The sequence below is a fragment of the Ceratosolen solmsi genome, unplaced genomic scaffold (genome assembly GCF_000503995.2).
Source record: "Ceratosolen solmsi marchali unplaced genomic scaffold, CerSol_1.0 scaffold41, whole genome shotgun sequence".
Taxonomy (NCBI): domain Eukaryota; kingdom Metazoa; phylum Arthropoda; class Insecta; order Hymenoptera; family Agaonidae; genus Ceratosolen; species Ceratosolen solmsi.
The window spans coordinates 4,155,679-4,182,842 of NW_011948424.1; the positions used below are offsets into that span (position 1 = coordinate 4,155,679).

Below are 27,164 nucleotides of genomic sequence, written 5' to 3' on the forward strand. Positions count from 1 at the left end.
CGAACCACAGTGTCTTGTATGACAAAATTAAATGCAATAAAAACTTTTATAACTGTACATAAAGATATGTAATATTTCAAATTTATCTTGCAAAATTCTTACTCTATTCATTTTATAATTTGTATCAACACTTTAAAGTCATCAACAACTCATAATCTATTTTATCGTTAAGTTAATGTAGTCGTCTGTTGATGGGTTGTAATGTAATTTAACGCAATAAGTAATAATTAGATAGTTTTCATATAATACGCCAGAAAGTGTATTATGATTTTACATCGGGAATTATAATTTTATTTATAATTTAACGGGTAAAGTAATGTCATAAAATTTTAAATATTGATTCTTTGAATTGTACCAGTCGTATCTTAACAGCTTTCCATTAAATTCACCTAACTATCCTATTAAAATGTTATGGAAGTAGGAAAATTGTAAATGTCGATTTCTATAGCAATTAGCAATACTTTTAAAAGTTGTATTTACTTATTTTTACAAAACATAATTAAAATTTATTGCTTATTAAAAATTCTTTTATCATGATAGATGCCTATTTGAATGAGACAGTCTTATATTTAATGTTTAGGGATAATATATTAAAGCCCTGTAGACTTCTTAAAAACTGCAAAATAAGCATAATGAGATAATTCGCTTTAGGTAAAACCAATAATTCGTTGCCAACAAAAAATACTTTAGAAGTTGAAATGCGAGATAAAGGATTGCTGAATAAATCTCATAAAATAACATGTTTTTTTTTTTTCAATATAAACAATAGTTAAACTTTTACATGTATTTATTGAAATTCCATTTTCAAATTGTGTGCCAAAAATGTTAGATACTTAAATTATTTAACCGGACTGTTTAAAATTTTGTATATTCTTTTCTATGAAAAAAAATTTCAGTTAATTTCATCTAAGAATTTGTTTAATTAAATAACTGTCCTTAACAACAATGAGTAACAATTGTCCTTTTTTAATTAAACATTCATCTGAAAAATTGTCCATTAAATTTTTTATGATCATTTCCATTATATTTAATCATTAGGAATCTTATGAATGTTACCTTCGCGTGTTGAGTGCCATATATATTTTACTATACATATTATTTATAATATATTGATAATATATAATTAAATATCTCAGATACTTCACTATACATGCATTCCAACATTGTAAATAATTTTATCTTTTTATCAGATCATATTCATTGAAGGCTTTTTAAAAATTTTACTTATGATATCTTGTTATGTAGTTAAATTAAACTATTTTTCATGCTGTAACTTTTAGTCTTTTCATTTATTTCATTTTCATATTTTTAAATAACTTTTATATAATTATTGTAATTTTACAAATTATTTGTCTTACGGGCACTAAGCCTTTCCTCACTAAACTACTATGAACTTATACTATTATAAAAGATTCATCACAAATCCATTCAGTAGTTGATCATAATAAAAATCTCGTCTAAATAATCATGAAAAAACGAGAATCATTGTTGCATTGTATCTGTTATTTTATTTTAGTTCTGTTACTTCGTTTGGAACAAAACTTTTACAAATAAAGACTAACCAATAATTACAAAATTTTCTTTTCTGATTCAATTTGTCATTAAGCTTATTAATAGTTGTAACATTTAGATTATTCTACACGCACACGTGACGGAATTATTTTGTTCAATTATACATTGTGTTTATCAAGAAATATTGAAATTTAGGGTGTTATAATATTTAATTAATAGAGATTTAGTATCTTCAAATATTTCATCATTGAAATTTTAATGTATTATGTTTTTATTAAATATTTATATGAACTTAAATGTTATAGGGTGAGCATAATATCTATCGTAAATTCCCAATGAACTAATAACTGATTACATCATTATTCTTATAATTTTTTTTTATTCTTTCATTACATCAAATTCTTATGATATTCTTATAATATAATTCTAATTTCGTCTGTATGATCAATCTCTAATTTAATGAAACATTTCTTATTATTCACATTATATTATTTATTCCAATAACTAAATTATCAATATATTAATTGGATTTAAATCTTTCGTTCATTTAAGTAATATTTACGTTTTCATCATCTATTTTTACAATTGAATAACTATATTCAGAGATAGAAATAGGCATTCAAATAAACAATAATTATATGCAATTTTTTATTTATCTTTTTCATTCTTACAAGTATGGAAAACTCATATAGTGCGTTAGTATTATCCGCATGAAATTTTTGGAAAATTTTTTCCACCTAATTTACTTTAAAAAGATGATGATTGCAAAATTTTAATTGCTGTACTATTATTTCATAATTTGTTTCTAACGTAGCTACTTCAACTTCTTATATTATTGAATAAAATGGTACAAACAACATTGTAAAAAAATTTAAAGTAGCTTTAAATTTAATAATTTTTCTTTATTATTTTATAACTGTATAATAAATGTGAAAAAATATTTCTTAAACATTTTATATACTTAAATTGTTATTCAACTTATTATTTCACATTCTATAATAATATTTCATTGTGTAAATTTTGAATTCTATAAAATTTGCATATGAAGTTATGTAATGAACTCGGATGAGATATCGGTTTCATTTTTTTTTCTACTAGATTATGATCCATAATAAATAAATAACGATGCATCCTAAAAATAAAAAAAAATTGATTTTCGATCTTTTCAGCAATATTACAAATTTGTTATAACTACATGTTATTTAAATCATTACAAAAAATGGTCAATTTACATTATTGAAATACATTGTATCTTTAAAAAAAAAAAAAACGAAGGTCATTTAACATGAATAAAAAATTAACTTTTCAATCAATTATTATTTTCTAGATTGCTGATTAATTTTTACATTAGTATCAGTTTTTTTTTTTTTTTTTTTTTTTTTTTTTTTTTTTTTAGTAAATTTATTCAATTCAATGATTCGTTTCATATTACAGACAGTTCGAGATAATTTTCATTGATTCGGATGATAATTCTGTTCTTAGTCTCTTTTATTTAATTTAATATCGATTAGTTAGTTTTATGATAGTTCGAGAAATTTGAAACTACATAAATAAAAGTATAAAGATTATATGATTACAATAAAATTCGAGGTTATAGTTGAATTATTTACAAATGCTAATGAAATGAAACGAATCATATTTATGATAAATCGGAAGTGTTCGTTTAACATGTTTCTATGGCTCTAAATTACGAAAGTGAGAACATTCTGAAAAATAAATTAAAAACCAGCGTCGTTCGTGAAGTAGTCTTCCTGTCACATAGGACGACTTTTCGTTGGATCGTTGCATAATCCTTTATCAAACAGCAGTCCTCACGAAGTCTTTCGCCTTTTATACTTTGTTTCTCTCTTATTGTTTCTCACATGACATTTTCCATTCTCATTTTCCATTTTCTTTCCTGCAAAACTTTTTCCTTTACCGCTTGACTTATATGGCATCTTTTAGTTGTACTAGTAATCTCGGCGTTTAATATTTAACGTGTGTGTCGAGGCTAAGAAGACAAGTTGCAAGAGAAAGATAGTGGGTATTAAGAAAGAAATTTTTCCATAAAAGAAGCAGAGAGACAGAGAAATGAAAATAAAAACTGAAGGCATAAAAGTAAACTTGTGTAAAAAGTGTAGGATAAAGATTTTTTATAAATTTTGTAATAAATTTTAATAGTTGCCTTTTCGGCATTTTCATAAGTAAAATGCAACTTTTGTTAACTAATGTTGTTAATTAGTTTGCATTGTTGGAGCAGCTAACAATTTAATATAACATAATTAAAAAATACTTAAGATAATACTTGAGATGAAATGAAAATATGAGTTTCTTCTAAAATTAAACATATATTAAAATTAGAATAAAAATTATATAATAATTTATACAATAAGGTAATTGCTAAATAAAAATATTAAATTTATAAAAAAATTGTATAACAATAATTAAAAATAGTAAAATGTACGTATTTCAATCCAAATTAAGTATAATTGAAATATACAAAAAATTAATAACTTTTATATTATGTATCGTACGAAAAATATAAAGATTACAAAAAATTAACTACTGTTATTTTAAATAATTTTAAATAATATTTCTCGGTAAAAATAACAACCCTTTCTTTTAAATCTTTGCAATTATTAATTATCAATGCAGATTACTAATGAGCATAATTGAGAAAATATATACAATAAAAGATCACAAGTAAAAATCAGTCATACATTAAAAAAAAAAAAAACTTTTAAACTAATTAATACACAAGTTTTTAATATAAATAGAATTAATAAATAATATCACAATTAAAAATCAGTTATAAACACAAAAAATACTATTATAATATACATTTAGATTTATAAAATTTGAAGGATTAATTAATACGTACATAAACAGATATGTGTGTGCGTTAAATAAACATTTTCTTTCTTATGTAATTTGAAATATTAAAAATAAATTACTATTTTAATAAGCATTTATAGAATTTTTATTTAATAAACATGGCTCTGAAATTTGTGGTTCAAATCAATATTTTTAACAGAAAATTTTTTTTTTTTTTTTTTTAGTAAAAATTTGTTTAGAGTAAATGGATTTTCATAAATTTTAGAAAGTCTGAAATAAATCTATGAATAATTTGATGAATTTTTAATTATTTAACAACTAATAAAAGATAGATATAGTAAGGAAATTTATTATTAAAATCAATTCATCCATTAAAATTCAAATTATATCACTGACGCATATGCACATATTTTTTGAAAATCATTTAACTATATACGTAAATTATTTTGATATTAAGCTAAAAATCAGAAATGAAGAACAATATTGTCTAAGTACCGATCTATTTATATTTCAATGTATATTTTTAAGTGTCAGCTTCTACCTAATACGATTCAAGTACTAATTCAAAACATTTTTTAACATAAAAATCTTATATATTTATTAATACTATTAACAGCACTTATCATACAAGCTATTGTAATATTATTGTACTTGCTATATTATAATTTCTGAGGAACGTGTAAACTTAGAAGAAAATATTTGATTAACGAAGTAGTTCATTCAATATTGAATGAAACATTACATCGATGAATTTCAATTTGATCTATTACTTAATTCGATATATTATTTAACAATATTTTTACGAGACTTTATACATTTGTTGCTAAAATTACTAAGTTTTCGCAAATTTATTGGGTTACGATAAAATAGATTTAAGTTCCAAAACTAGAGAATATTTAGTTATAAATCAAATTCCCTTATAGATATTTATATTACGTTTATAGAATGTTACATTATTAATTTAGACTTAATTTAATTTTATTTTAAGTTTTATTTTATTGCAATATATGTTTTATCTTTTCTTGTATATACGCTTTTATAAGTTACCTTTTAAATGTATTTTATGGCTTAATATATTCATACACAATTCTGGTATTAAATATTTTTATTTGTACTATTAGTTATGTTTAAAATTAAGAAAACAATGGTACATATTCCATTTGGAAAATAGAATATTAGATTTAAAAATGCAGGAATTAATATTAATTAATAATGCGGATAATACTGCCCATAAAAGTTGTTCATTTACATGTTATTATTATAAATTATAATTCTATACCTTATAAATATATTTTTAAACATATAGGAATGAATAAAAGTGTAGGTTACATTCCTATGCTTTTCATAGTATTTATAATTCTCTCTGTATATATAGAGTACACAATTATAACTACAGTCGTAAAAAATAATACGGCGTTGTTGGGTAAATTAATACATATTAAGTTTTATAATTAATTTCATTGGTATGGTTAAAATTTCTGCGTCTGTAAGTATGTGTTTATATTGGTGGGGTGTTGAGTAAAGGGATAAAGCGTTATAACTGACAGTAGGAATCTGCGAAGACAGCCATCGGAAAGCTATCTATTTACGTGTAATATTTATATAATTTCTATAAATAATGAGAAAACTGGTATTGGGCATATTAAAAAAAAAAATCAAGTATAAAATTTAAGGTCGATTATTCGTGTAAAAGCCTTGCTAAAATTTTATTAAAAGTGTGCACTTGTATCTATTATCCTTTTCAACTCTCCTACATTATTAATGGGAAATAAATGTGAATTAAAAAGTTTAAAAATAAATCATTTAATTATTTTTATTTGTTTATAAAACAGAAGAAAGCCATAAGAATAAAGGTGAAAATGGAAAATATATTAATTATTAAAAAACGCCACATGGAAAAGATATAACACGTTCCATAGTATCCAAAGTTGAACTATTGTAACATTCTGAACTTAGTTGAACAAGTGTATCGAGTTCAAATGTCGCTCACGTACCAGAAGAACTGAAGTAGCTTCCCAGTGCAGCCAACAGAATAGTTTGGTACTTGTAATTGACTTTTTTTACAAGAGTCTCAGTCAGCGTAATCTTTCAAAAAATTATATCCTTAAAGAAAACATTTCCTCTATTGGTAGATAAATTCTTAATATTAAAAGAGTCAGTGAAGCATAAACAAAATTACTCTGTAGTTTAATATTATTGCATGGATTCTGCAATAAAATTAATTAATTGATTAAAACTAATTACATTAGGTAATGATACTTTTCATCAATTTTAGAGATTACGCTGAAGAAGGAATGAAATAACAAAATTTATGTTATTCTTATTTTAAAATTTCAATGACATTTATTACTCAGAAAATCTTTAAAAACTCTTGCTTTTTTTTTATTCTAACTCAGACTGATAAATCAAAATTGTTAAACTAGATTGCATCAATATCTGGAGTAAAATAATTAAAATTTCGTATTCTATAGCAAAATAACATTCTTTTATAAAAGGCAAAGGAAGAAATTAAGGAAAGTTGTGTTAGTATAAAACTTTTAAATAAATGGCCACAAATATTATGAAGTCTTTATATAACTTTATATATTAGTAAATTTTGTTTAACGAAGTTAAATTGCTACAAATTTTCAATAACCTTTTAAATAATTTTTTACGATGCTATAAGCGTTGAAAGTTTTGTTACTTATATTATCTACCATTCGTTAATGTATAATATAATAAGTGTAATTATAGATTTTTTATTATGTCAGTTTTAAAAACTTAAACAAAGACAACTAGATACGATTACAAAATAATCGCTTAATTTATTTGTGTGAGCTTATAAATAGACGTTATATAAGAGCATATTTTAGTTAAATGATAATTTTAACCTATAAACCATAAAAAAATTTTCTTGATACTTTATTAGTAATGAGCAACGTTTTGATAATTTTAAATAATTATATTTTTTATGAATTGACTTCAAATAACTATATTGATTATATAGATATTTGATTAAATGGATGAGTTAATTATATGGAGTATTGAATATCATCATATAATAAAAATTTATTTAAATTATTTTAATCGTATTTTCACGACATCACAAAATAATTGAATTTGTGTTATATTTAGTTTAGATATTAAATAAAATGTTTCAATGACTGTAGAATAAAAATATGTTTTTGTAAGTATTTTCTCGAACTATTGAATATGAGTTTATATCTAACTAAACGTCTTTGTATTAATTGTTTTTAAAATTTTTAAATTTCTTTTGACTATATATATATATATATATATATATATATATATACTAAACTTCAAAATGTATTTAAAACAGTAAATATATGAATAAAATCAAAGATATGTATTGATATATAATAAAATAAATAAATAATAGAAATTATATATAAATTTTTTAATATTTGGTTTCTATATTTTTTTGAATGTTAGATTATAAATTCAACCACTGAATATAAATTCAAAATATACGATATTCCGTAAAAAGAATCCCCTATCAGATTTACTATATTATCTAAAAAGGGATTTAAAAAGTAATAGAATCATATATATATTATTAATATATTAATATATTTAAGGCATTTACTCGCTATGGAATGCCCGACACTAAGAAAATATACTTATTAAAATTTATTTTACTCTATTAACTATAAAAGTATTTTAAAAGTAATTATAAATTTTGGTATTTAGCTAATTTACAATTACAAGGAATATTATTCAAATATTATTGTGAAATATTTTATATATTTCTAATAAACTTCTAATTAGTGAAACCTTGTCAATAATATTTTTCGTTAAAAATTTTTAATGAAAAATAATAGAATTAATAAAAAAAATATTCAAAAATTCGTAAAAAAATATTTACTAATTTAATTTATATCTGTAATTTATGAAGTATAAGCAAGTTCGTAATATATTAAGACAAATAATTTCGTACTTGCATATATTTAATATGCAATTATTTATTCATTAACGGGATAAATAAAATATTCTTATTAAATGATAGAAATCGATAATCATGAAACTAACTAAAATTCATTCTAAATTAAGCGCGTTTTTTCAATCTTTCTATCGCTTTTTCCTCAGCTCTATCTTTCTCTTTCTCTCCTTCTCTCTCTCTCTCTCTCTCTCTCTCTCTCTCTCTCTCTCTTTCTCTCTTTCGCTTTCTCTCTTTCGCTTTTTAAAGTAATATTTTTTGTCATTGTATGATGAAACATTACACAAGTTCTTTTTATGTTTTCTTAGTGGCATTAAGGATTTTATTTATATTATTTTATATTCTGTAACCAACAATGTAAGTTCCTTATCCACATATATCGATAAATGTTTAATAAAAACAGAATATGCAATATAATAGCTTTTGCCCACCTCAACAAGTTTACTCTAATACGTATATGAAGAAACTTTGGCACAAGTTTAATTGGCTAGATTAATGTTATGAATATTATTTGCCCAAATATAATATTCAATTTCCTCAGACGATTCTTTCTGTTTGCTCTATTTATTTTTATCTTATTTAATTATTTTCAATAACTTGTAATTCATTTCAATTGTCAAACGTAGCCTCTTTTTTTCTATGATATTAATTTTTTTAATATATGTTATGCAAAAATCGGAAAAGTTATGTTGAATATAATCGTCATCGATAAGTATTTAAAGAAATATCTTTCTTTTCTTTTTTTTTACGCACTTTACGCACATAATTTTTAGACACGTGTGTCATTATATAAATTGTCAAATATATCAAATCAAAGGTAAATAAATCATTATATAAATAATAAATGAATTAGATTAAATTATAATGTATTGTTATATTGGTAGGATTTAGAAGTAATTTTGGCAATCGTAATCTGTTTAAAGTATTTAAAATTAATAGCCATGATAAGAAGAATAATAATCATTTACTCAAGCTTAGCTAAGTGTCATGACAGTACTGAACTCAAATATGTGTTCAATGAGTTATCTACTTGTAAAATTAATATTCTATCCATCAAACAAATTTATTGATATTACATACTCTTATATTTATATGTAGATATCACGAATATCTATAAATCATTAATATCATCGCTGTATTTATTTAAATATTTCTTTATTCGATTAACTGTTGAGTATTTTAATTTAAAAAGTCTATTATTAGTATCCCATAACAATTCCAAATACATGGGATTAATTTTGGATGACTTTAATCAATAATCGATGAATATCGGAACAAATGTTTACTGCAGGCGATTTATATTCTTTAATTCCTCATCGTCCCCCTTTCTCCGTTACATTTCATTTTCCTTCTATTCCTCCGAACTTTTATCCAAGACTTGAAAGATCTCAAGCTCAACTCTCGCTCGCAAGGCCGCAACATTATAAAGCCGACAGTTTTGCGATATTGCTCTTATGAAAAACGAGTGAAAATACCCTTTTGGAATTCCTCGTGCGCTCTACTTTCCCGAGGAGTGCAAACCTCATTTCTCCCTTTTTGCTCATTGTTGTCATTACCCGCTCTTGCGTGGCTTGATGTGCATCGTCTACATCTCATCCTGCAATCTACCGTTATTCATCCATTTCCACCATTTTCTTTAACTCATTCGACGTATAAGAGGCTCAATTTTCAAATGCGTACTTACATCTTCCCAAACTGAGACTAAATTATGACCTTTAAAGGGTACTGAATTGTATCGGAAAAAATTCTTCTCGCTTGCTTGGATAAATTAAGTAAGACGCCTAGAAAGTACATGTAAATGTAATGTAATATTTCATATTTCATCTTATAATGTCAGAATTTATTAATGCGATGGAGCTGATCATGAAACAATTCATGATTAATTAAAAGGATCAATTATCACCTAAAATAGTTTAAAGCAATTTGTATAATATAGGCTAACAAATGGATTTCTTGATATGCTAAAGTGCGAATTAATTAAATCACATTTACAATTAATGTATATAATATAGTGATGATAATTCCATAAGTATTTAATATATTAAAATCGTTTTTCTTATTTAAAAAAGAAAGATCAAATTAAATAAAATATTTTATAAAAGATTTATATTCTTACATATATTTTTTAATATTTTATATATTCAGTGGGTTCAAATATATCGTTTTGTTAACGAAAACTCAAATTTACTTTTTATTTTCAACCTTAATTTATTATTAATTTCTTTGTTTTATGTCATATCAATAAGATTTTCAATGGCATCTTTTATAAAATATTATCAATTTTAAAATGTCTTAAAAAATATATATATATATATATTAAGTAATATAGTATATATGTTAAAATTGTATTCAATTACAAATTAAATGATAAATTCAATAGATTAAATGCATATAATCGTTTGTATGTTGAATTAATGATTCATAGTGTGATTCAATAATATTACTATATATATTAAATTTCATGGTTGTATATTTATTTAAAATTATTATATTTTTAGTTCATAAAGTAATCTTCTTAACTAATATACAAATATTTTTGATATACTTAACATTACTTTTCATAGAGTATAAAATCTTAACTTATTAAGTAAGTAAACTACTTAATAACTAATAAAATATTTTTTGCAAGTAGGTTGTATTACAGACACCTTATACCTTACTTTCAATCACCATTCTATTTCATTTCATTTCTTATCTTAACAATATAGAACTGCATCTGTTTCAAACTACAAATTATTCGTCTTTAGAATCTTTGATTGCCTTACTAACTTTGCCTATAACATGCAGTACAGACTTTGGTTTTGTATGTTTGCATTCCTATTTCTCTTTCTCTTTGTCTCATTCTCTCATCCTCAATTTCGTAGACACTTGCTCACTACGATTGTATTTATCTATACTGCTCTTTCATTGTAGAACAATATTAAATTACACATCATTTCTAAAAGTTCATTAAGTTACACATCAATTTCAAATATAAGAATGAGAAGCGACAGCTCTGAAGTGAGACAGAGCCTTATAAGTAATTGAGTATATGAAACAATAATAGTATCTAAGAGAAAATTAAAATAAAATTTAAGAAAATAAAAATTAACACATAAATTAGTTTAATAAACGTAATATTTACATTAAAGATACAATATAAAGAATAGATCAACAAGATATAAATTAAATTTTAAAATGAAAAAATGCTTCAATCATAAGAAACAGATTTTTCTTAAATATATTTTAACGTGTATTTCTATATCTTTCAGTATAAATAGCACTGTTAAACAATACGTAAGAATACATTTACATACAATGCATGTGTATGCATACATGCTCGTGCACACGAACAGGTGCTCAAAATCAACATCCACACTTATAAATGTGTATTTATTTTTTGCATAATAGCGCAAATTTACTGAAACTATATTGCTTATTTCATAATTCGTGTAGATATTTCAATATTATTCGGTCGTGCGATAAAAACTGCATTTACTTAATCGATTGAAATATAAAATATTAAATTCGATAAAGTATCATTAATATTTCACGTTATATCTTAAATAAAAGTTGACAACATTGTTTCTATTATTTTTAATTGCAATAATCGATAAGTTTAGATAGTTTATATATATATATATATATATATGAGATGGAAAAATATAATTTCTATAATTTGGAATTGAATTTATCAAATACCATTTTAATAATATTTTATATATGTTTATTTATGTAGGTGTTTATATAGAATAAATTATTTATTTTAAACGAAAGTATGTAGAACCGATCGTTAATTGAGTTGCTCATTGAATGAAGGATGAATTTTTCAATTATAAAACTTTTCAAGTTCTTCTATGCTAATATATTCTAATATTATAATAATCTTTCGTAATAATAGATTTAAAAGTCAATTTCATTATAGTAAGTAACCAACTACATTACTGTCCAATAGAATAGTATTTGTGTTAATAATTCGTAAATCAAAATGGAAACTTCTATATGTCGTAGAATGTATCTTTTGAAGCAAGTGGCATTTTATTATCATATTCAGCGTTTCAAGCTGATACGTATGCACAAAAAAGTTTTTAATAAAAAAAGTTTTTAACTAAAAAAATTCGAAATTTAGCAAAGAATAAACAATAAGAAAATTTTATTCGCTGAAAATCATACATTTATATCTTAATTATTCTCATTTACTATATTTATTAATAAAAATAAAATTTATATTTATTTATCAAATATTTATTATAATCTTGTTCTAAACTATATTCTATTAAAAAAAAAAAAGAAAAAAGTTACGTACGTATTACGTGTTCCTATTGATTATGCATTCGTGCACACACATGATATCAAGTTTTATCTTTTATTATTTATATTACAAAAAAATTGATATTAAATTATATTTATACATATAACAATTACAAAATTATTCGTAAAAATCTGTATTATTTGAAAAATTGGCCAATTTCAACAAATTTAATCGTAAAAAGAAAGAGTCGGCTTTATTAATTTTTATAAATATTTTTTTAATTCACCTGATTTTTAAGCAAATGAAAAATAATAATTATATTAAATCGTTTATAATGTTGAAAATGGTAATCATATAAATGTAGAGCAAATCTTTCCTAAGTGTCATCCGAATGATTTTCATTTTAATTATTAAAAAGCAGTAATAACAAAAACTAAATAAAAATTCCGTAAATTAATTCCGTTTAAAAAATAAGCTCATATTAATTGAATCTAATTTATTCTCTAGCTTATATAATAAAATCATGAAATATGATATTAAACTACCAATATTAAATCACGCGTATACCAGTAAATAATACATTTTTTCATATCGAATCATAAAATAGTCAAATATTGTTTTTCATGAGCTATATTTGTTTTATATAATTGTAGAATTGAATTCAAATGACGACAATTGAAATGAGTACAGCAGCAAATATAAATAACATTATTATATCATACAACATGTAAAAACAAACATGTAAAAAAAAAATTAGAAATGGAAATGTTCGAAACTATTTTGATTTCCTGGCTCGAACTGCCAATGTTTCGATAGTTTTATAAAAAAAATTTTTAAGTTCCTATCTACCCCCCTCCCCCCCCCCTCCCACCCCAAATGGCGTTGCGGGTGGCTCGAATTCCCATTGAGTTTTATCTTGTGAGAGAATATTTACTGTCCGTTGATGTTCGAGGGTGCCTTGAACGAATAGACTTTTGAGCGCTGCATCAGCCCCAATGAAAGTTGTACCACAATCTGAATGCAACGTGTTCGCAATTCCCCGTCGAGTTGTGAATCGTCTGTACGCGGATATAAAACCATCGTTTGTATAGTCACTGTATAGACTACTTCTATATGTAGCGCAAATGTATTAATTCGCACAAACACACAAATGCATGCTTTGTGGACGTGAAATGCTGATCTCGCTCTGCTACCACCTCGTGCACTCGGACACTATACGCTGCGATCAGAGTCAGCCCTTAATGAAGAAATGAACACTACTAACTCACTTGAATATTTCTCCAGTTGAATTATGCGTTATCACTACATCGATATTGCTAATTGGGATGCATTAGAAGACTCGCGTAGCTCTGGGTATGAGATGACCTTATTGATATATCAATCAAGTTGGTGAAATCTCTTCTAATAGTCAGTCATCGAGCAGTGTCTTCACTGCTGCGATGGCAGTGTCTCTGGTGCCATTGGAGCTCGTGAATATTTTTTCCTTGATCACGACGGCTGACGCAAAACGTAATGGGCCAAGTATCCGAGCCACTTCAGATAACACAAGGCGTTTCGTAAGGTTATCACTTTGAACCGACGCCTCTCATGTCGTGAACGTAAACCTGTCCTGTTGATGAGACGACCGTTTATCCAAGAATTTTTGTAGAGCAATTGTCGAACGTAATCGAAGTGATAAAATTATCATCCGCGTTGAATGCAGTGATAGTATCTTGATGAGTTGCAGACCATTTTCCCACCGGCCGTCATGCAGAGCGACCTTGATTAATTGTTTACGAATATCTGCACTTTCGAAAATGTCATCGACATATCTTTCATGAGTAATGGAAAGCACGGCAAGAGGGCACCAACTTCCCCCGTCCTCTACTAATTAGAGCAGTTTTCTGACTGCCAGAAATAGGGCGGTCTTTGTTTTCGTAGATGACTGGTTTTAACTGATAAGGTACTTCTGTCTATTGTTTGCCTAACCGCAGGATTCATTGCAAGTCCAAGTTGTTTGACAAATATCGTTGTATTCGGATCCAGATCAAAACATCTCATATATCTCGATTCAAATTGGATCCAGTATACATAATGTCGTTGATTGAAGAATCTCAGGTTGATAACAAGGGGTACTTGTACAGCAGTAGATGTTGACAGTATTTCGACCATGGGTGTGACTAATAATTTGGTGGTATGCACTGGTATTTCGACGATTGCATCATCATCTCAGCTGGATGATGGATTTGAACTACCGGGACGAGTAGTTTCTGAATTGAATCCCACGTGTAGCTTCCTTGGAATACGGTCAGCACTCTGACTACCCGTATGCTTTCTTGATGAAGACCTTGTGGACGTCCCCGATGTGTGAAAAACCCCTTGTGACTTGTTCCGTTGAATCACCGAATTGTGATTAAGAGAAAAGAAAAACAAGAAAGCGTCCCAACGAGTTTCTTCATCATTTCGTTGCGTGTCCAATGAGATTTTGCCTTTGGCTCAAATACAGTGGGTAATTGTATCGGCTTGGCACTTTGAGGTGTGCTTTCTCTTGCTATTACACGGTCTTTCCCGGAGTCTTAGTGGTCTTTGGTTCCCTCGCACACTCTTTGGTTGCCATCTTGATTAGCTTATGCCATTGAGAGGTGGGAGGTCGTAAGTCTCCGGTTTCTCCTTAGTGTAGTACCACATGTTGCCTAGTATGCAGTTATGAAAAAACAATCGTAGAATTTTCGAAATTGCACGTGTGCACGGCGCGGGTGAAATGCACTACCTTCCATTAAATCTGACTCGACGGACTAAATGTTCGAAACTGTTTTGATTTTCTGGCTCCAACTGCTTATGTTTTCATAGCTTTATAATAAATTTCCGCTCGCCCTAGCGGATGCTTGGGTGTGAGTCAAATTGAAAGGCTGTAGAAATGTGTAGTACGTGCAGACTTCGTTAATATATGGTTTATTAATAATTACATTAGAAATGAGCTGAATTCACTTCTCATAGGAGAGTACAAACTCTATCTTTTCGCAATGATACAGTTACTCCTTGATGGTGACGATGTTGAAAGGAGTATGCCTCTTGTTGTGCAACTAACGTGACATCTGCTAACGTTTTAAGGATTAGGAGATACGTACACACACTCCTGAAATGGACGTGTAGCGCGAATGAAATGCTATTCTTACTCACAGCCTTTCACAGATACAGTTGCCTTTGCTTGATCCTATGATGAATAGTTATTTGGTAAAAAGACTACTGGCATACCTACGTGACGAGGAATACCTTGATACCGTGCTTCTTGTAGTCGTAAACTTTCTTGTAATGCACTCAGTATCCTTGACAGCTTATAAATTGTAGTGCACTTGATAATCGAACGCGTGTTCCTTGTAATGGCTTCACTGAGAGAGCGTAACTGAGTGACTAACTTATGGCTGTAAACTTTGGCTGAATAGCGTACATAAGTGATAAACTGGCTGACTGGCTAAATTACAATGGGTCTGGTGGGTTGGTTGAATGACTGACTGACTGACTGACTAACGAAATGACCCACAGGCTTACTGGCAGAATAACTATAAGCGCCGTCTCGTGGTGCGCTTACTTTAAATATCCACACGGCAACTTACTTAGTTGGCAGCAATGCATAGTTGCTGCTATGCGGAATACACTGCAGGACGTTAGAGAGTAAAGCTTTAGAAGTTTCGAGAACTCCGGGAAAGCAAAGCTTTAGAAGGTCGGAGAATTCCAACCGACGTTGCTATGCGGAGATCAGATACACACACATCGTAGGGCATTTGAAACCAAAACATAACAAATATTCGGAAAATTCTCGTACACAAATGTTTACAGAAATTTGAGAGCTGGAAGGCTTATTATACCCTTCCGATTAGCCAAAGATCTTGAAAAATTTTTCAATTCCGTCCAGAAAAAATTTAAATAAAAAAAAATCAAGTATTAATTCAAATACTTTACGGTATATATTTGTCATGAACAATGTTGTAATTAATACCTTTCTGTCTAATTTATATCCCTAAAGATTAAATTTAAGAATAACAATAATAAGTGCCAAAATTTACTCAAAAGCCGAATATTTTAATTTGGATTTTACCTGGACAATACAAACTACATAAATCAATCATATTAGTAATAATGATAACATTAATTTTATTATTAATATATATTTTTTTGATAATTGTCAATTCCACATATTTTTTCAACATCAATCAATTTTATAATACTAAACGTCTATCATCATATATTAAACAGCTTATAATTTCAACAATAATTACGTAATTATTACGAACTATTATATCTCCATAAAATAAATTGATAAAATTAAATGATGAACTTTGATAAATTTTTATTTTCATTCCGAACTATTAAACTATATAAGGCCACTTACATTCCCGGGAAGGATAGTACATTTAACGAAGAAATAAGAATGTAAAATTGTGATAATGTTATCGTTTGACAACCCTTATGTTTAAATATACGAGCAATCGTAAAATGATAAAACATGTGTTTACGATAAAATATTATCGCAGCCGAAATAATTCAAAATTTTTGTTGGAGAGACGAGAATATAATAGTGAAATAGAGAATGAAAGAGGTCGAAAAAGCGAGGCACTGACAGGTATATTTATACATACCACATAGGTATTCTCGTCCTTCGTTGCTCTCTATATCATGCACTTCCTTCAGGATGTATAATATATTATGCAAAGAAACTCGCGCATCATCTGCAAGTGCAAACGAAACGATGCATCGCGACAAATGTAGCGGCCACGTAGCTTCGCCATAGTGAAGTTTCAGCTCTCCCTCTCCCCCGCCCCACACGGCCCTACTGCAGATCCCACTGCCTTTACTACTGCAGCTGTAGTGCAGTACATAACTAGTCTCATGATTCGCGCATGAATGCACGAACGTCTATGTGTGCGCCATACACACGCGAGTATTCTTATCTGTTGCTACTTCTCCATTTTTCTGTAGTTTTTTAATCATCGGTAATGAATTTTTGTCCCAATGGTTATTTTACTCTATTTCTATTACTATTCTTATACATACGTATATTTTATTTTTTTCTATATTACTGAATAGGCATATTGAAAATTACTTAAAAAATAATTATACCTTATATTGCCAACAGCTATAATTATATTTATACAATCAATGAAAATAATCCAATGTCTGCGATTTCAATTAGTGAATATATTTTTTAAGTAAATTTCTGCATTAAAATTTCTTTCATCAATTTTCACCATAAACGTACGTATATATATATATATATATTAAAAATGCATAATAACTGAATTGTAATTATTAAAATATTAGCAGAACGATTGATATAAATAAGTATTTTAGAAGTAATTACTATTGATTGATAAGCGTCAATATATATGTTTTCAAATATTTCCTTATCCTAACTAATATTTAACTATACCATTGTAGAAAATCTTTTATTTCACAGAGATGAGATAATCCATATTATTTTACTTCTCTTACAATAATAAACAAAAATAAAATCCATGCTTCTTTCGCATACATATTCCTAAATCTCAATTAATTCTTCTTGTGGAATGCAAATAGTATTTTCTCTTACGAAGAGGAATCAATGATAATGACTTTACTCAGTTACGCAATTGCGCAGCCATTGCAATCTGCATTTCTAGTGCTTGTTTTTCAAGCTCCAGTGCATGACCTTTTTCGTACACACAAAATTTTGTGTGCTTCAGACGAGCGAGTGCGCACACTCTCCTGCAGCCGCATACGCACAGATCTGCATATATATATATATATATATATATACATGTACACAGGCTGTAGTCTGTCAGTACTCGACCAAGGGATATCGCGATGATGGATATTGCACGTTCATTTTTCCCCAGCCGTCCTTGCTTCTGGCGTATGTTAGCGCACGCGCGTTTGTATATGTAACAGGAGGGTAATTTTTTTCTTTTTAGCACAAAGTTGTCGAGAGAGATGTATAAGAAGAAAAAGATAGGAACGGAATAAAAGAGAAAAAAAGCAATAGAATCCGAGTGGGATAGGAAGATATAAAGTAGGAGGGATGGAAATGCTGGCGTCTGGCCAGGATTTTTGACCCTGTGCTGTAATACTTTATGCACATGCCGCAGGCGCCAGTATCCTCGTGTTCTCACACTTAGATTCGGCAGTACCTATATTTTCCCAAATGTATATGTAAACATGTGCATGTGCGCACGTAATGTATATATATAAAAACATTCGCGCACATACATGCGTGTGTAAATATAGGTACTGCTGAAATTTACGCAAGTTCATGTACACACACACCCACGCACGCACGCACGCACGCACGCATTCCCGCGCAGACACACGCACACACACACACTCACACGCACGCACACACATAGACGTATATATGTACTTGTGTAAATTGCAATGTTTTAGATCGGTTGTCTTTTTTGTTAAGTCAATTTACGTAGAACAACTTGGTAAACAGAGCGTATATGTAGTTGTATTAGAGCGAAATGTTAGAAAAAGAAAAAATCGAATTAGTTTAAAAAAAAATAAGAAATGTTCTAGAGAAAATATTTATTTTATGTGTGGTCATAGATATAATAAACATTTTTCAAAATATTGTTATTTGTATTTTTTCGTAATTAGGAAAACTACGATTTATTGGAATTAGCTAAATGGATGTAAGTAACTAAATTATTAATTAATATTATTATATAATATTTAAATTAAAATTATATTATAATTTCAAATTGAAATAATCAGAAAATTTAATAGCAATGATTTTTCCAAATAAGTTAAATAAAAGAAATTGTCGCTCATAAGATATTAAGTACTGTTATAATGCAATGTTAACATAATTTTTATAAATTTTTATAAATTTTGTTTTGTTTTGTATTATTGATATAAAAAAATATTGCCATTTATATAAATAAAATCTTAATCTGTATGTAGTGTATAATTGTATTTAATTTACGATCAAATATATCAAATTCGGATTTCAAATTCATAGAGACAATTATATAAACATTTCTCGATATTATTCTCTTGAAAGTCTTATATAAAACGAACAAATTATATAATTATAATTCTACAAAATGAGAAAACTTAACCCGTTAATGTGTCACTGTAAACATTGTAACCTGCAGTACCTGTAGTTTGAGCTCCGTGTGATATCAGAAATAATGAAATATGAATAAACTTTTTTTTTACTAACCGATGAATTAACTGCAATGTGAGAGCAATAGCTTTTTTTAAAATTATTTAATTTAAAAGAATGCGATCTTAAAGTAAATTTTTGACTGCATTGTATCTAATGATTTTTTCTTAAAATATCAGAAATTGCATTAAATATATAATTAATTATGTTAAAGTGTGTGTAGTATTTATGACATATTTATGACGCTTCATTCGCGTTTGTATTGTTATCGGAGGGAGATACTTGATATGGAAAGAATATGTACGAAGGAAATGGAATATTAATGCAGAATGACGACTAGATAGGAAAATATCGAAATGTTGCAAAATAGCTGGTTCATTCATGCAACGAAAAATGATGATAAATTTAATATAAGAGTTAGTTGTTCCATTTTATCAAAATACGGACCATCTTGATTTGTTAAAATTTAAAAATTAAATTAAAATATTTTATTCCAATTGTATCCAAACGACGATATAGTAGAACAGGGGTAAATCTAAAATTACTAGTCGAAGGAACATGAATCAAACAATTGACATAATAAGATGTGATTTAAGGCATAGTTTTAATGAATAAATGTATAGCTCAATCTAATAAAAAAAAATTCGAATAAACAAAACGATAAAAACAAATTTTAATAAGTATTTTTTTAGATCTCATATTATACTTGTGTTTAAAATAAAGTAATTGAAATATTATGTTTTTAAACGACAATGTTTCAAAGAAAAAATATAATGTGTAAATGTACAAAGTATTCCAATCATCAACAATAAAACGTACTTAAAAAAAGGTATTAAATCGTTACACACAATTTTATCCTTTAAAGAATTTGTAATGACAAAAAAAACAAAAAAAACAAAAAACAAAAAAAAATGCAATAAAGTATGATAAATTCCAATTTTTTATATCTTCAATGGTAAATATTCAGAAATTTTCAATCATAATATTAGAATTTAAAACTAATATATATATATATACTTATTATTTAATTATTGACTTTATGATATTAAATGTAATACTGTATATGGAGGCAGATTCTATATAATAAATTTACGTTTATTACGATAAAGGTAAAAGCGATTGAAAAAATGTTTCAAAGCCTACTTAAATAAGTATGTCAGTGAAGCATTAAATGATATCTAATATTAAATAAAAATTTCATCAAATAAAAATATACTGAAATAAATAGTATTTTTTAATTTAAAGTAAAACGTATTAACATAAACAAATGTGGGAAAAATATTCTTCTTATAATATCAATGAATATATTTATTATGATAATTATAATTATATTTATGAAGTGCTTGATTATAAAAAAATTTTAATATCTTTATTACATTATAATCTTTAGTTAATTGGATTAAAAAAATAAAAAAGCAGTTATCTAACAAATTTTTTACTAGTATTTATTTAATTGTCAGTGTTTCGAATTAATTTTTCATAACATGTTCTATTTGTACTTAAATTTATATATGCTTTTATTTAATATGTATTACGAAAAACCTTATCTTCAAATAATATTGTTAAATAATAATTTTTAACGATGTACTCAATAACTAACTAAAAATAAAGTTGAGCTTTATTTACACTAAATTTAATTTTTTGAATCTATTAAAATGGAGTAGAGTTTCAAATAAGATTTTCAAATGGCATTACTATATGGAAATTGATTCGAAAAAATATTTTTTAATCTAGTTCCAGACATTCTTTATTCAGTTAACAGCTGTGTTTTACTTGTTCTTAAGTGACTTCCATATCCCAATGTACTTAATACTCAGGATAAATTTGTAATTCTGTCATTTCTTAAACGCAAAAATTTGTTTGAACGTCATGACTATGATTATTTAATAACAATTTGCATGAAACTGTATTTTAAATTTCACTATTGGCAATAAATTGGAAATAAATATTAGTGAATTTGATTATGTACATAACAATTGTTATTGTTTAAAATACTTTTAACCTTTGTTCGTATTTTCGCATTTTTCAAGTTTTCCTAAATTATTTTATGAATACCAATTGTTACAAAATTCATATAATCAAAATTTTATTTAACTAAAAGAAAGATTAAAGTTTTAGCAAATGCTATTAAAATAATCTACTTTTAAATATTCAATTTCAAATGCAATTTACACGATTAAACAGAGTTTGATTAAAAAATGTGTAGCTTTTATATAATTTTAACATTCAATTAGTTGGTCGAACAAAGGGGATAGTTTTTGTTTAGATATGACTTTAAAAAACTACTATCAAGCGACAATATTGAACAGATGTTCATTTGCCAACGGTAGGTAGTTGTGCAAGTAGTAGAAACTCCAATTGTTCCGTGCGAAATTTGCATTAGGTTTTCGCAAAATACTTAGGAGCACGTGTTCTATGAAAATCAGCGCGATCGGTTAAATTAACAACAATCATTGTAGCAGATATTTATATAAAAATTCGTTTTCAAAATGATATTTACGTCTATATTTTCTATATTATTATATGATAAAAAAAATATACAATTTTTGGAATATGCAATAAAAAATTTTCAGATACTATAGTATATATATATATATATGTGTGTGTGTGCGCGTGTGTGTGCGTGTGTGTGTGTGCGTGTGTGCGCGCGCGCGCGCGTGTGTGTGTGTGTGTGTGTGTGTATTGTTCAATATGGATTTTCCAGCTACGTAGAAATAACCAAACACTTTTCTATCGTAATATTTAAACTATTTATAGATAAGTGATAAAATTGTAACAAAATTAAAACTAACTATGATATTACAAGATATATTCAATATTATATAATGTATAAGATTTGAACTTTTTCGATGAAAAATATTATTATTGAAATTAATCCCAAAATAAACGAAGCGAAGAAGCTCTGTAGTAATCCTAAAAATTATTTTAGACAATTTTTTTTTATATCATTTATGTTAGGTAAGATTAAATAATTTTGAATAATACATAAATTTCTTTGGAAATTAATTTCAAAATTCAATGCTTGTAAATTAAACACTAATTTTATGCGGAATATATATTTTAATTTTCATTTTTAATATTGTTAGATTATATAACGTATATTTACCTATTAATTTAATCTCAAACACATTAAATAAAGTAAATTATGCTGCAGAAAATATTAATAAAGGCATCAACTAATAATCAAATATGCTTTACAACACATAGAAATAGTAGGAATTTCAATGACCTATTTTAAGCAAGTGAAGCTCATCTCTGGGTAATAACGCAAACTCAATTTTAAAACGCAAGTAAAATTAATTCTCTTTTGCATCGTATTCGTACTTATTATAGCTACCACAGTAATTTCAATTTGCAATTCTATAAATATGTTTTTGTGACGATAAAATCATATATTAAAAATGTTACGTAATGCGTTCTTTTATATTTCACAATGCATTTAAGAATTTTTAAATAAAGCATACAAAGGAATGCATATTAAATATTTAAAACAATTAAATATTCGTTATTCGTTGAAGTGTTCATCGTACGATACTTTTGCGATATACTTATTAAATTATTTTCGTTCAAAAATTACAGTTCAGCACAACCATAATAAAAAATAAATCAAAAGCATAGTAATATCTACGGGCTGTAAAATCTAATTCACCTATTCTCCATCGGAAATTTCTATCTACCTTTCATTTTTTTTTTTTTTTTTTTTTTTTTTTTTTTTTATATTTGATGAATTTAGAATAGATGAGCCAAGTCAAAGCATTTCTAATGTTAGTATTCATCGGAAGAATTTATGTTTTCTATTTGAATAGATTTCAAGAGCATGTTTTATCTGAACTTTAAATAAATAATTTTAATATTAATTGGAAGTATAATTAAAGACACGAAATGATTCTGTAAAACATGAACAACTATGATTGATTAACATAAAGGGATTGGCGTTTAATCAATTAAAATGTAAATATTTATATTAAACTCGATGATGCAATGTATATTAAAACAAATAAGATAAGATATGTTACTTCATTCTTCGTATTCACTACATCGAGTAATTATAACTTTGTGCTGTTTAGACAATTATTTAAACAGCAAACGATATCGTTGGGAGATTGAAATAAGCAATCAATATATATTTGATTCGTTTTAGCTGTGATTTTATTTATTTTTTTATTTCTTTATTTCTTTATTTCTTTATTTTAAGAACTTAAAATATGCACTTTTAAACATTGGGATATTATTATATTATATGTTGTTTCTTTCTTTTTATATTTATTTATAAATATTTTACAATTTTTAACGACAATGAAACTAATATTATAATTTATAATATTAGAAACTAATGATGTACTGTAATTTTTGGCAATTTACTGCAATCACGTTATACGTTGACTTATTATACGTTGAATAATTTTAATGAATTATTCTAATAAATAAATGATTGATAAAACAAAAAATTTTACAATTTTTATATTTTACAGAGTGTTGAACGACATTGAAAGACATTTTCAGTTCCTTTATACTAGAATTTAATAAACCTACAAATGTATTGTTAAGTTCTTAAAGCCTCTTTGCATTTTTTGTACCTTACTATTATTACCTACTTTCTTGTTTATTATTTATTCTATCTGCGCTTCTCAGGCAGTTTCTCCTTACGCTTATATCTAACCGTCAGAATTCGCAGCTTTTAACTTCTTACAGCATGAAGTTCTTAAGGTATATCAAAGTCAAGTATAAAACGCATATAAAAGATGAAATATGTAGTAAGAATAGGTAGAGATGTTAAACTAATGCTTGCACTTCACATCTTCATTTGTCGAAGCTTTTTAGTCCTTTGTCAATTACTAATGCACAAAGAATTATGCAAAATTAATATTCTATTTTATAGTACTCACTTTAATAAAATCAATTTTGCAGAATAAGTAATTTTAAAGAAAAAATAGCCTTGTTTTCGCTTTACTATTTTTATTCATGATTTTTCATTGTTATAGAAGTAAGGCGGAGAGCGAATATGATAATTATTGTACATGAACGAGTAATTATAAAATAAAATTTTATTTCAAGGATAAGTGAAAAAATTATTTCAGTTTCATAGAAAATTGTTTTATAATATGTAAAAAATTATTTACTATAAAATAATGTTTTCTTAATCAGATATTGTTAATCAAATTGACTTTATCGTTATTACGATTCTAATAATAATATTTTCATTTATCATAAATTGTATTACTATTATGTTAGTATTAAAATCTCGGAGTTTCATAATCAATATTACAGATTGGATCTAATTAATGAAATTACTGATGAAACTAAAATTTTATAAAAATTCTCATTGTACGTTACATTGTAAAATTTGGAATTTTAAAATTCTATCTCTTATATTTTATTTGAATTATTCTAATGCATTGAACTCTATGATTATGAATTTCAAACTTATTAGATAATATGGATTTAAAATGAATTTTATAATAAAAATAGAAAAATCATAAAGTGAAACATAAATTTGACGATAAGAGAATTTAATCATAATCTTTGATTTATCTAATAAGATTCAAATATATTCTCTATGCATACATACATACACACACACATACACACATACACACATACATACACACATACATACGTATATACATATATATATATATATATATATATATATATATAACATTAAAGAGCTTACACTGTGTTATGTGCATAATGTAAAAAAATAAATTATAAGTGAATACTTAGAAAATCTATCTTCTCCCATTTCCGAATTAATTATAAAATTTTTAAGTATTATTAGTGATAATATTTTAAGGAATATATTTATAATCAAAATAAACGTCGGTTCGGCTTATATTTATATAGATTATCATTTCATAATTATGATCTTATGTACAGATATTTGTAAGCGACAAATCAGCCACTTATAGCCTTGTAGTTGTAAAAAGTGATGTCGCAAAATGAGTCGACGAATGAAATGAAATATTTAATTTATAATTGAAGTTGAATTAAAATTTCCGTTTAAAGTTCATGTAAAAATGAAAATTGCACTCATTGTCAATAGCCAAAGTTCTAGTAACAGCCAAAGTAAAGAGCCATACTCGCTTCCCACAATCCAAGTGATCTCAATCGATGCGCTCCATTAGTCCATCCCTCGTCTACTCTTCAAGCATTCACTCAATGCAACGCTTAACCGTTTCACTCCTCACAAACACTCACCTGATAGTCCATGTAATTTCCGTAACCCATGTGGTTGCATGTGCACGCGCAAGCCTGTATGTGTCGTCGCATATCTAGCTCGAGCTCCTCGCCGCAAAGGCCCCGTCCCGTAGCGCTGGCCATCATTGTGTCACCCATACAGTATCCCCCGGTGCAATACATACGCGGATTCGACTGGTCCAGGTAGCCACCACCGGTGTCATTGTAACCACCGATGCCACCCAATCGGCTCGCGCACCTTGAGTCCATTGCGTAACTAACGCGTGACTGAGGCCTCGGTTGCTGCTGTTGCTGCTGCTGCTGCTGCTGCTGCTGTTGCTGCTGTTGCTTTTGTTGCTGCTGTTGCTGTTGTTGCTGTTGTTGCTGTTGTTGCTGCTGTTGCTGCTGCTGGTTATCATAGCCGAGCCGGGATTGAGGCCGATGATAAGCTGCGGGTGGTATCACGTCCTACGAAATATAAGCAATGGTTATGTTATCCTCATTAAAACAAATTCGGAGGGTAAAACTACGAGACGCGGAGATTGCGTTGCGCATGACAGCACTTAACATCTGACTGTTACAATCTTAGACGAATCTTTAATGATTTTTGGCTACTACATGCAATGATACATAAAAATAAACGATACACGGACAATTTGTACGTTATTTATGTTATTTCATTGGTTGAAGAGTATTATTGTATTCACTCTGAAATACTAAGGGCTAAAGGAGTATAATACGAATTCGAAAATAAAATTACTTTGATCAAGCTATTAATAACTTAATTCAAGATTTACCTGCTCATATTTGAATATCGAAGACTAAATTACAGTATTTGGAGTATATAAATTTCACGTAATTATAAATATGATGTGTCTTATGATTTATGATAATTACAATATTAGTTATATATTCATTAAATTCGGTATGTAGATTCTCAAAAAGAAAGAGAATAGTTTAACTCGATAGATTTGAAAAATCGATTCTTTATTCTTTTCTGTTCGTATTGTATAATTATTTCTTATAAACTGGTCTTATATTTAAGAAAACTATATAAATAATTTATACAAATTATGAAAATATTTCCATTATTATATAAAAATATAAAAATATTTATTACAAATTGCTTTGCATAGATTAAATAAAAATTAAAATGAATTTATTTATATATATATATATATATATATATATATATATCAAGTACAAAATTATTAAAACTTTAAATTCATACAACCGCAAGTACAAAATTATTAAAACTTTAAATTCATACAACCGCATACGGGTTAATATTCTTTAAATATAAATTTTATATATAAATTAATTTATAGGACTAAATATATATTAAAAATATATATATATATATATATATA

The 27,164-nt window shown here is 26.6% G+C and overlaps 1 protein-coding gene across 1 annotated transcript in view; it reads right to left on the minus strand.

Annotated features, from left to right (window-relative positions):
- LOC105362546 (dipeptidase 1) overlaps nt 1-26,088 on the minus strand; it is a 205,605-nt gene extending 179,517 nt beyond the window's left edge. Inside the window, exon 1 of the mRNA XM_011500007.1 lies at nt 25,816-26,088. Within this exon, the coding sequence (XP_011498309.1) occupies nt 25,816-26,064 (249 nt within the window). The 5' untranslated portion in view covers nt 26,065-26,088. The remainder of the gene's footprint in view (nt 1-25,815) is intronic.
- Between the last annotated feature and the right edge of the window lie 1,076 nt (nt 26,089-27,164).